The 12,754-nt window shown below is 33.2% G+C and overlaps 1 protein-coding gene across 2 annotated transcripts; it reads left to right on the top strand.

Moving 5' to 3' along the window:
- The first annotated feature begins 3,646 nt into the window (after positions 1-3,646).
- On the top strand, positions 3,647-11,657 carry LOC114321514 (extra-large guanine nucleotide-binding protein 3). Of its 2 annotated transcripts, none has more exons than XM_028268685.2 (9): positions 3,647-4,017; positions 4,656-5,640; positions 5,766-5,903; positions 7,599-7,703; positions 7,803-7,982; positions 8,998-9,175; positions 9,481-9,722; positions 10,308-10,480; positions 10,794-11,657. In XM_028268685.2, exons 2-9 carry the CDS (start codon positions 4,663-4,665, stop codon positions 11,386-11,388), a joined length of 2,589 nt encoding a protein of 862 aa, XP_028124486.2. In that variant the 5' UTR covers positions 3,647-4,017; positions 4,656-4,662; the 3' UTR covers positions 11,389-11,657. The 2 variants fall into 2 exon arrangements, with proteins under 2 accessions (XP_028124486.2, XP_028124485.2); XM_028268684.2 differs by having other exon boundaries at positions 3,709-4,017; positions 4,414-5,640.
- The last annotated feature ends 1,097 nt before the right edge of the window (positions 11,658-12,754 follow it).

The raw sequence follows: 12,754 nt of genomic DNA, 5'->3' as shown, positions 1-12,754 counted from the left end.
AATTATAGGAGTTCGCACCCCCAAATTTTTTTTAGATAATGTCAAAATTATATAGAGTACCCCCCAATTTTTTAAACTATTTGGATTTTTTTTTTGAATTAGTTAACATATATAATAATCTATTTTAAATTGCATGTATATGTATTTTTTAAATTAGGTCAAGATGAAAGCAAAATTTTAGAAACTTTAATGGGTCAAAGTGTAAAATATGAAACTTTTACAAATATATAACCTATAAGGCTTGCTGGAGAAGCTTGTTCAAACAAAGCACTAAGATTGAAAAAAAGAAGAAGAAAACAACTGATCTGAGAGACTTGTTGCAATTCAAAAGAGAGAAGAGAAGCGAAGAGACGAGGAAAGAAACAGAGAAGTTTTGTTGTCGGACTTCGTCAGAGCTGGTCAGCATAGACAGTGGAACCGTGGACTCTCACTGGTAAGTTATCTGATATCCCTTCAGCTTCAATGTGATTATTTTATTTTTAGACTGAATATTATGATTGATTGTGATTTTAGACTGAATAATGCGATTATTTTGCCATTAATTTGTTATTGGTTGTTATTGGTCACCCATAAACTGGCAGACAACTAGAAATCTTCAACCCAAGTTTTAGTTTTGGTATCCCAAACTTGACAACCCAAATCCTCAACTTCCTATGTCACATAACCCACAATTACACTCCACTGTCAATAAATTTCGCTCCTCTCTCCAAACACTTTTATTTTACTATGCCAATTGAAAAAATAAATACACATATACTCTTTCAACACACACATTAGAACCCACCACCTCTAACATTATCTGGGTTAGCAATTGATTTTGAATTTTTTTAAAAATAAATAATAATTTAATGACAATGTGGAGCCAATGCAGGATGGTTGTTTTTTTGGGTGAAATTGTGGCAGAGAGTTTGGCATAGGGTGGAGAAGCCAGGACTTGCGATGAATATCTGATAATTGTTATTAGTACAATTGTTAACTAAATATTGTGAATTTTTTTTTTTAATACTATGATTTATTGTAATTGGTAGGTACTGTGTTTTGTGATTTCTTGATAATTGAATAGGCTTTTATGTTATGATTTGTTGATTTCTTCTAAGAATTTGAATAAAAATCTAAATGTTATTTTGTGCTGTCATATATTTTATGACTTTTAGGAATATGATGGAAGATGATTTTCTGGCTAGTTACTTGATTACGTACATTAAAAAAGACATTGCTCGAGGGTTTGATGTAGACTCTATCATTCATGCTTTTGATATTATGAAAGAGCGTTGAGCTCAATTGAAGATGCCTAATTTTAGTAAATAAATGCATGTAGAAATAGTTACTAACTTTTGTAAGTGAATATGCCTAATTTTAGTAAATAAATGCATGTAGAAATAGTTACTACTTTTTGTAAGTAAATATGAGTAAAAAAATATTTTCAATTGTATGATCATCTTTTGGTACTCAACTATGTTGACAAGGAATATAGTTCAGTATTTTATTGTAACATTATTGATTTTTTATTATGTTAATAAAAATTGGTATTAAATTTCAAATTTTATTGATTAGAAATTAAACGTACTTTGACTCCTAAAAATCATAATCCTGAATCCGTCCCTGCATATCAATGATCTTACTAATCACTAAATGTTATACTCTTGCTATAAATCATCGGTTCACTTCCTTCATCAATTTCTAATGCTTTTCCTCCCTGAAGTTATTCCACGTAATGTGTCCCGTCAATAGAAACAATACAAGAACAAAAAAAATTACAATATAATGTATTATTAATTAAAAAAAAAGGATAAATTATAAAATATTTTTTAAAATTTACTTAAAATATAATTATTTTTTGTGATTTTAAAAATTACACCTGCTTCTTAAAATTTTTAATTTCTTTAACAAATGGCTACTTTTATTAATAAATTATAAAGTTAAATAACAATTTTAAATGATATTATAAATTTATTTTAATTAATGATTTAAGTAATTTTATCATTATATAGAAGAGTCATTAGAAATTTTATTTTTTTAAATAAAAAATTAAGACAATAAGGTATTTGTAATTTTCAATCAATATTTTAAACAAACCTCAATAGGTGTATTTATAATTTACTCAAAAAGAAATATCACATTTTTTAAAATGACAAATGCTAACAAGTGTCCCCTAAACATTGTTTAATATTGAAAAATATGTAAAAAAATATATAAAAATATTAAAAAATATATTGATTTCAATAAAAATGTATTAAATTTAATAAAAATGTCTTGTATTATTTAATTTTTTTTGTCTTTTACTTATGCACTAGAAATTAGCCACACCTTTTTAAAATTTCATTAATTGAGCCCACCACATCAATATAATAATATGGTGTATGTGACCTGGCCCTGTTTGGAAACTTTGTTTATTGGTTAAAAAATTCATCTAATTTTTCTAAAAATTATGTCGACATTTTCTACTTTCTGATCCGTCTTATGTGGAATAATCTAAAAGTAAAAAGACAAATAAATAAATTTTAAATTTTTTTTGTTGTTGAAAAAGTCAATATAAGCCAAAAGGCTCCATTATTTTTTTTGCTTGTTTTTTTTGGATATTTTTTAAATTTGTAAAATTCTTTTAATTTTTTAGTAAGTCTAGTCGAATTGAATTTAAAAATTTTAAAAAAATTACTAAAAATAAAAATAAATAAAATAAAAAATTTACCAAATAAGTCAATTTCGAACACCTGTACAATCTCTCGCTCCAAGCAATACTTGATGATGCCTAGGAGTGATAAACAAATCAAGTAATTTGAGCTTGACTTGTGTTCGTTAAAAATTCGTTTGAGCTCGATTCGTTAAATAAATAAGTCAAACTTAAACACATTTTAGAACTCATTAAGATTTTCAAACCAAACTTAGTCAATTGTTCATTAAGCTCGGTTTAATAAACTTAAAATTATATAAAAGATCAAATTATTCAAGTTCAGCTTGATAAAACTCGTTTGAGATCAATTTGAAAGTCTAACAAATCAAGATTAAATAAATTTTATAACTCGTTAAAATTATCAAATCAAATTTAAATAATTAACTGTTTATCTCATTTATCACCAGGCATGACCACCAAATAATTTTATCTTATTTTCTTACTTTATTTTTTTGAGAACCAGCAACTTGCTAGACCATCTTCAATGGTTATTCAATTTTGTCATCAAATTTGAATTTGATAAAAAATGGCTCATTTTCCTGTTTCAACGATTTTATCAAATATATATCAAATTCAGGATTTCACTTGTCTTTCATCAAACTAAGAACCAATGTGTCTTTTATCAAATTATTATTCATGACCAATGTGCTTTTTTTATCAAGTTCAGGATTTTCATCATCTGATGTCTTTCTAAATGTCTCTCGGATGATCACGTCAAGAAAAAAATTACACCAGCCAATCAACCCCCTGTCGGTCCCCTTGTCGTCCGCCTGGTCAACCTCGAATAACCACTTTAAAACAAAAATTTATGAAAAAATTATACTGACTAGCCGATCGATCAAACATCTATCTAGCCATCCCTCTACTCAACTGATATTCTAATAAAATTTTAAAAACTTTCGTTATAATATTTGATATTAAATGAAATTTTTACTTAAATTTTTATTTTATTTAGTGAAAATTTTGATGACAGGTAGAGATGCTCTTGCACGAGAAAGAGAAGTATCTATGCTGTCTTCATCAATCAATCCAATCCCCACTTCTCCACTACTCTCCGTGGCATTCGTGGGCCCCACTCTCCTCCCTCCTCTCTCCTCTCTCTCTCAAATGACTCTGTGACTCGTCCCTCTCTCTCTCTCTGTGCCATGTTCTCAGCATATAAAAATGTCTCTCTCACAGTCTGCGAGTGCTCTCTCTCTCTCTCTCTAAAGCTCTCATTTTCTACTTCTTCAATGGTGAATGTTTTGTAGAAAGAAGCTTTTGTCCGAATTTCATTTTTCAGAGCTTCCAAGGTTTTTAAAGTAAGAGCTTCTCAGATTCACACTCTCAGTTTGTCCCTTTCTCAGGTATTGTTTTTGTTTGACTCTCTCTCTCTCTCTACTTTCTCTCTTTCTTTATAAAAGTCGATATTTTGCTGTAAAGTAAAATTTTCTGATTTTTTTTTTTTGATAAACTCACTCACTCCTTTACCTTTTATATGTATATATATGTATGGGTGTAGTTCTAATCTATTATATGTATATCTGTTTTCTAAAAGGGTCTTCGTTTGGGAATTTCGATTTGTTTGACTCTAAAACTTTCAACATTTGCGGCTTTAAAATTGTTGATTTTTTCTACTGTTGGAAAACCCTTCAAAGTATGATTTCAAGTTGGCATTTTTTTTAATGTTTTTTGGGATTTTGTTCTCATGCTTGGACTGTTGAATTTGGTTCCAATATCATTAATTCTTTCAAATTTTAAAGCTTTTGAAGAACGACCCTCTCGGATTGCGACTCTGGTTGTGCTGACATTTCATTGGTTTGTGTGGGCGAATTGGGATTTGGTTTGAACAATCTAGAACTTGCTCATTCAACCCCATTTTTTGTTGATTATTTCTTGTGGTTCAAATTTGTGTAACAACCAGTTACTTAGAAATTAAAACCTCTGAAAGTTAGGGGTTTGAGATTGTACTTAAAGATTTTGTGGGTAATTGGCTCCTTTGTAGAAGAGAGATGGAGAATGATAGGAAGGACTGGAGGGAGATGGTGAGAAAGATGCTCCCTCCGGGTGCTTCTCTCCCAGAAGTTGAGTCTGACCTCGATTACTCAATAGCGATGGAGTATTCAGGGCCACCGGTTTCATATGAGCTTCCTAGAATTCAACCCCTTGAAGTAAATTCGACTGTGATTCGCACTGTGCCCGTAGTGGAGCCACTTTCTGAATCACGAAGGTCGGTGACCTGTGATGCCCCACCTGTAATTGAACCAATCCCTTTGCCGGTGTCTCGCCTTGCTGGTGTCACAAGCCCTCCTACTCAAAGTCCGAGAATCTCTGGAAGCTCGGAGTCTGTAGTGTCTGTGTTGCAAAACCCTGATTTTTCTTCTGCTTCCCCTTCAGCATCTCCGGGTTCTGTTCACAACCCTCCTAATAATTCTTCTAGACATCTAGTTAATGAAGGAAGGAGAGCCCCGGTTGTCACTTTCAATACTGTTGATAGATCGGAAAGAAAAGACATTGATGTGGAGAAACAAGTTTTTCCCAAATATGTTGGGGTTGTCAAGGAAAAGAAGAAGAAAATGAAAAGAAGAATCTGTTATAGGTGTGGAAAAGGGAAGTGGGAAACAAAGGAGTCATGCTTGGTTTGTGATGCCAAGTATTGCAGCAATTGTGTGCTTAGGGCAATGGGTTCAATGCCAGAAGGGCGTAAATGTGTTACTTGCATCAGTGAACCAATTGACGAATCAAAGAGGTCCAAACTGGGTAAACATTCAAGAGTATTAGCTCGATTGCTTAGTCCTTTAGAAGTCAAGCAAATAATGAAGGCAGAGAAAGAATGTGGCGCTAATCAGCTTCGGCCAGAGCAGCTGATTGTGAATGGGTTACCTCTGAAGCCAGAAGAGATGGCCGAATTGCTTGGTTGCGCTTTACCCCCACGGAAATTGAAGCCTGGTTTGTATTGGTATGATAAGGAATCAGGTCTTTGGGGAAAGGTAAATGCATCATTATTATGATATATATACAGGCTTTATTTCAACTCTGCTTTTATGTATAACGAATTATTCGTTTCTTGTGATAGCCAATGCTGACAGTAAGATTGTATGTGTTCATCTGGCAGGTGGGAGAAAAACCAGATCGAATTATAAGTTCGAACTTAAGTTTTACTGGGAAACTTAGTTCTAACGCAAGCAATGGCAGCACTGAAGTTTACATGAATGGCCGGGAAATTACAAAACTTGAACTGAGAGTCCTAAAGGTCTGAATTCTTGCTCTTTTCAAAATTGAAGGGTGCATCTTATTATTTCGTTTTCCTGCTTGTTTGTGTAGACTGTTAACAAAGAAAGACTATTACTTGTGTATCCAGACCAGGCCACTGCTTGGTACAATGGTAAATGCATGTGCTAGGAAGTACAAAAAATGTGGGTTTGAGTTTGAGGCAAGCATTTTTTGCAAATGAAAGGCTTCCTCTGTACCCATCTATCCCCCCTCAGCATCCAGAATTGACAGGACTACCACTGGATAATGGCTTTTAATATGGTTTTCAATACAATTTGATGTCTTAGGGTGATGGTGTTCTTAAGGTAGTGGCCCTTATGGTTCCCGGAACCATTATGTACCCTTTTTATGCCCTAGTGTGAAAATTACAGAATCAACCACTATATTCAGAATTGAGTTGCAGAAGTTTCTTTCTTTTTTTTTTTTTTGGGTGCTTGGATCATATCATAGCATCTGCATTTATGAGGATGTCCACATAGACATAGTTTTACCATATGGTTTAAGATTTTTGTTCTCCATGAAAAGCTGCCAGTATAGTGTCACCTAACTTCTCCGAAGTATGGCATTGGCATCTTTTGGTTGTACGGATTTATTTCTACATGACACATTTAGTACTGGTACTGCTTGGTAGCTGCTATCAAGCTAAAGGATTAATGAGCAAGAAAATAAATGCAGAGACACAGCCCTTGTGGTATTAAAGTTTCCTGCTAGACACTTAATCAATTGTCTCTTCCTTTCAGAGCTCAAGCCTATGTTAGTGAGCTCAAGTGCATTATTATTTTCTCGGGGAGGCAAATGCTCAGGCGTAAGTTGAAAGCTTCTATGTTGGAACTCATTTGAAAGGGCTGGTGGTCTTAAGAATGATTTATATTTGGCCTTTCCCCTTGATTGAGCGTATATACCTCTGACCTCTCTAAAAAGGAAGAATGTGTAATTGTACGCAGTTTTAGCATTTCCGTTTTTGTATCATTTAGGATTAGCATTCCTAGAAAGAAAGAAGTATTACCACTGGTTATAACACTCACTTAACTCTATTTGTATTAGGCTGAGGACCTTTACCTTAAAAGCATACTTAAAATGATTCTAATTCACAGAGCGGGAGCAAGACTGTGATAGCATCCGTTGTGAAAATAAATTGAGAGCAAAAGCGCCCCTAGGGTGTGTATACATGTGTTTTATTGTAAATATATATTGATATAACTATATTTACTACATAATTTTAAATTTTTATGCATTCCTTGTGAAAAATGACCTTAGTTGCTGTTTACAAAGAATATGCAATGGTTATTGAATAATTAAATCATACTTTCAAAATAGATAACAAATTCTGTAGTGGTTCAGCGGTAACAGTCCACAGATTTGACACATTTTACTTGTGGCAGTCAACGATAGGTCAAAATAGAATTTGTATGAGATGCGCGGATTTGACCATAACAATCTGTGGATTTGATGTTGCCATTTTATGCACCTTGTATCCATCCCCATTATTATATTCAGTTTCATGGTTACATAGAAGGGCTGTTTCTTATAGTTAATTTTTACTCCATTTCTCCTATGGAGAGATCACCTCAGACTTTCACATTATAATTGCTTAGCCCCCTTTTCTTGTCTGTATCACTTGCTTCAGAGTGTGGTCCATGGTACTAAACTCTAACTTACGCACATCATTTTTCAGCTGGCTAACGTGCAGTGCCCACGTGACACTCATTTTTGGGTGTATGATGATGGTCGTTATGAGGAAGAAGGTCAGAACAATATCAGGGGAAACATTTGGGAGAAGGTATGTGTCCAAAGACTTCTAGTTGAATACATTTTGGAGATTATATTAGTGTGTGGGAATCCTTTATGAAACATTTAAAAATTCCCCTTTGTTAGACAGGCTTCAATACGGCTTGTTTGCACCTTGTTCTCTTTGCCTGTGCCCCATGGTCAGCCTCATGGACAAAGGGATGAGGCTAGCGCTTATACTACTGTTCCAAATTATCTTGAACAAAAAAAAATTCAGAAACTTCTTCTACTTGGGGCTCAAGGCTCTGGAACCAGCACTGTTTTTAAGCAGGTATTGCCATTTTTTGTGTACTCCAAATGGGCTGTGGTGTTTAAATATATAGCTATCAATAAATCTTGCAGGCAAAGCAGGTGGATTTTAGATGTGAATTGTTTGTAGGAAATGTTTATTCTAAGCTCTTGTGTTTACATGGTCTTTGAAATATGATTGTTGATTATTCATAGGACTAAATGTGCTTCTTTTTTGGTCAATAACTCAATGTGCCGGTGTTCTGTACTTACTTGCAGTCAATATGTTTTTAATATGTTCAGAGTAGTTTGATGTTCCTTTCTATAACTGATGTCTTTTTTCAAAAATGTCAGTGTGAAAATGGATGGTAATAGTGACTAATGATGGTGGACGAAGTTTCAATTCTAGAATAATTTCTCAAAGACAATTAAAATGTTATTTTCTGAAGTATTATTTAAAGTTCACCATCTAATATTCAACCACAATATGTTTATAATCAACTGTTTGCAAATTTCAGACGGTAAGTATCATAACCTATCCAAAATAGTAACATTAATACAAAACGATATGCTTCATGAACAAATCCAAAAACAATTAATATGGTTGTTTTATGATTTTGTTAAGATGGTTATTGTACGATTAATATGGTTACTTACAAAGTCTGTACTATGATCAATATGGTTATTGGATTTTGTTTATGCTTCATGAACAAATTTTTAGTAGTGTAAGGTATTGGAAGATATCAAGAAACCAACCTTTCGGGCTTTGCACAATCCCAAAAACGATATTAATTGATTAGCAATAGTCTATAATATTTATTTCTCAACAAATATGAGAAACTTATATATACATATATATCCTTGAAAATGGTGAAGATTTCTATGACTGATATCCTTGTATGTTCATCTCATGACCAGCTACATCTGGGAAGATGTGAATTTTAGCAGATTCCTATGTCTTTCCTTTTTCACTTTGCCCATTTTGTAGTGTTACTGTTAGAATTTTTTAGTAGTGTTTATACTAAATTTTCTTCTGTTCTTTATGCATCTGTTAACAGGCCAAATTTTTGTATGGGAACAAGTTTACTGCTGCAGAATTGCAGGATATTAAGCTTATGATTCAAAGCAATATGTATAAATATCTTAGCATACTGCTTGATGGACGGGAGCGCTTTGAAGAGGAGGCCCTGCCAAAGATGAAAGCACTAGGTTCTCATGATCAAACTACCGAGGCAGGTACATACAATCGATAAAGTTGCTATATTAATCTATTTCTCATGTTTGAGTGGTCAAACCATCATTTTTCACTTTGGATAATGCTAATTAAACAAGACATGATCACTTGAAGCATTATTGTATCAGGGCATGTCTACAAGGGTAAAAGTTCTTTTATCTCTCTTTTTTATTTGTTCTGCTTTTCCAAGCTTTTCTCGTAAGAAGAAGGGTTTCTATAATCTAGATTTTATAAGTAGCTTTCATATAATTTTTTTTTTTTATTCATTCATCTGAGGGACTGAAAATTGTATTCAATCATGTCGCAGATGTCGATTCCAGTGGGAATAGTCAATGCATCTACTCCATCAACCCTAGGTTGAAGCATTTCTCTGACTGGCTCCTAGACATTATAGCCACTGGTGATTTGGATGCATTCTTCCCCGCAGCAACGCGCGAGTATGCTCCACTAGTTGAAGAGGTTTGGAAGGATCCTGCTATACAGGAAACATATAGGAGAAAAGATGAGCTTCATTTCCTTCCTGACGTTGCAGAATACTTCTTGAGCCAGGTATGCATTTAACTTTAATTATTGATCAGATGTTTTAACTACATAGGCAAATTATAGAATTAAAAAACCTTACTTCCACCAAGTTTTCTGCTTCGAGTTCCCGTTTCTTTTCTATTTTTCCAACCACAAATATAGTCATTTACATGTATGTTATTGTATTCATGTGTATTTGAACTTGGTTCTTCACAGAGCAACCAAAAAGAAAACTAATAGAATTAGGGTAGAATAAGGAGTTTTTAAGTAAAAAATCAAAGGAAAAAGATTGTGCACGAATTTTCAGTTAGTTAATCAGTAACTTTTGTATTGTAACACTACCAGTTTTCGTAATCTATTACTGATCAAGAGAAAAGCCACTCATCTAACTAAAGCTATCTAATTATGTTCCACTATGTGATCTATATAAACCTAGCCCTCTATATCCCCCATTGAAGAGTATGTGGTTGATGTATTCTTGTTTGAATTACGTTCCAATAATATTTCATTATTGTCTTCACCCTCTGCTCCAATTTATGGATGGGCTATATATATATAAATTAGAAGGTCGTTATTGTTCTCGGATGGCTACTTAATCATGTCCTGTATTAGGCTGTTGAGGTGTCAAACAATGAATATGAGCCTTCAGAGCGAGACATACTATACGCAGAAGGGGTTACCCGAGGGAATGGTTTGGCTTTCATGGAGTTCTCCCTAGATGAGCGTAGCCCAATGTCTGAAACCTACACAGACAATATGGATGCTGCACCCCCACCTCTAACCAGGTAATTGTTGCTTCCTCTATTCGTCATATCTCATATGTGATGCTTTCACTTCAAAGGCAGATTGATTTTATCCACAATTGCTTTTGCTGCTGAGAATTATTAGCAACTTCGATGGTAGAATATATGACTGGAATTCAACAGTCCATTTTTTGACTATCAAATGATAAGAGTTGATTAGTGTTTGGGGTGAGCTAAATAAGCCAAAAGTCTGTTTGTCATAAGCTAAAAAGCCATTCAGATTTTTTTTTTTCTTTTCCCTTTTGCCTGGCAATTCAATTATTGTTAATCTACCCTCAAATGTTTTGTTTTATAGATACCAACTTATAAGAGTAAATGCCAAGGGTATGAACGAGGGCTGCAAGTGGGTAGAAATGTTTGAAGATGTCCGCGTGGTAGTTTTTTGTGTATCATTGAGCGACTACGATCAGATGTACCTTACCCGGGAAAATAGTGGTAGTGTGTCCCTTCTTCAAACCAAGATGACACAAAGCAAAGAGCTGTTTGAAACAATGGTCAGTCATCCCTGCTTCAAGGATACCCCCTTTGTCTTGATCTTAAACAAGTACGATATCTTTGAAGAGAAGGTCAATCGTATACCTCTAAGTGCTTGCGAGTGGTTCACTGATTTCAGCCCGGTGCAACCGAGCAACAACAATCAGTCACTGGCTCACCAAGCTTACTACTACGTTGCCATGAAATTTAAAGACCTTTACGCCTCTCTCACAGGTCGAAAGCTCTTTGTGTGGCAAACTAGGGCAAGGGACCGAGTGACAGTTGATGAGGCATTCAAGTATATAAGGGAGGTTCTAAAGTGGGATGAAGAGAAAGATGAGAACTATTATGGCATGCAAGAGGATTCATTTTACAGTACAGATGTGAGCTCCTCACCATTTGTGAGGCAAGAGTGAGGTAATTAAAACATTTAACATATATTTGCTGTGTAGATAGAGAGAGGGAAAAGGGAAGGTCCAATAAGTTTACTTGTTTTTTTTTATTATTATTTTTTCAAAACACATTGGTGGTGTTGCTTCAAGAATCATTTTGTTGAGTCATGTTACTCTGCTGTCCAAGTGTATATTAGAGCTCCAGATCCAGTTTGTGAAATGATGCAGAATAGTGGTATTATTGTACTTTGTATTCTTTCTCAAGAATTCAATGTCTTCACATTATCATGGTATTTTTGCTATCAGAATCTTGAGCAGATAAGGATGTAAGATTAGGGCTATAAAACAAGCAAAGCTACTTGAATTTGACTTGCGCGCGGTCCATTAAAAGCTCATTTGATATCAGTTTGTTTATTATGTAAACTAACCAAGTTCAAATATTTTTTGAAATTTAATGCGACTTGATAAATTTATATATATTACAAGAAAAAGAAAGAAAAAAAAAAGTAACACTGAAGTTCAACTTGATTAAATTTGATTTGAGCGCAAGTTTTAACAAGTCATAAACCAAATTTAAACAATTTATTTAAAAAAAAACACAAAACTGTGGAATGACTTGTGCAGCAAAATTTATGCTAATAAGAGCTCCACAAAGCTATAAAGTAATATGATAATGTGAAATTTAGCCAAAACCTTTCTATTTGACCCTTTCTTTGGTGAAAATGACGCCTAATTTATTTTGTTTCATAAACTCCTTTAAGAGAAAATGCATAATTGAGTAAGGACAAAGTAAAATATTATCTTTTTTTTTTCTTAAACAATATTACCAAAGTAACATAACATGTTACTGTGAAACAGAGTAATATGTTACTGTGAAACATCAATTTTGACGGTAATAAATTTTTTTTTTTTTTTAAATTTCATAGTCAATATAGATCTTATTTGATAAATCTTGATAAGAGAATTCTAAAAATATTAATTTTATTAAAAACCAACATCTACATCAAAAGTTATATTATTTTAAAGTTTAATATTTTGATAATAATAATATATATTGGACTTTTCAGAAAAAACAAAAATTATACTTATTCTTAATACATTAAAATTTTATTATGAGAGATTTTGACCAAATCCCCACGATTATTTCTCACCAGAAAACAAATGTGTGAAAAGAGCTAACAGAACTTTTTCTCTACCCCCAAAATAATAATAATAATAATAATTAAAAAATACTAAAAAACCAACGGCCAAACTAAATAATAAAAGATTTAAAATCTTGCTGCATGCAAAACTTTCCCTTTTCAAGATGGTGTAAAAAAAAAAATGGTTAGGCAGAAGACAGAAATAAATAAAATAAAAAAAGGGACAATTTCATTTCAGTGTATCTTTA

Source organism: Camellia sinensis, chromosome 11 (assembly GCF_055761805.1).
Source record: "Camellia sinensis isolate YWXY chromosome 11, ASM5576180v1, whole genome shotgun sequence".
Taxonomy (NCBI): Eukaryota; Viridiplantae; Streptophyta; class Magnoliopsida; order Ericales; family Theaceae; genus Camellia; species Camellia sinensis.
Note: the sequence above shows the minus strand (reverse complement) of the source record. Positions and strands in the feature narration are given on the sequence as shown.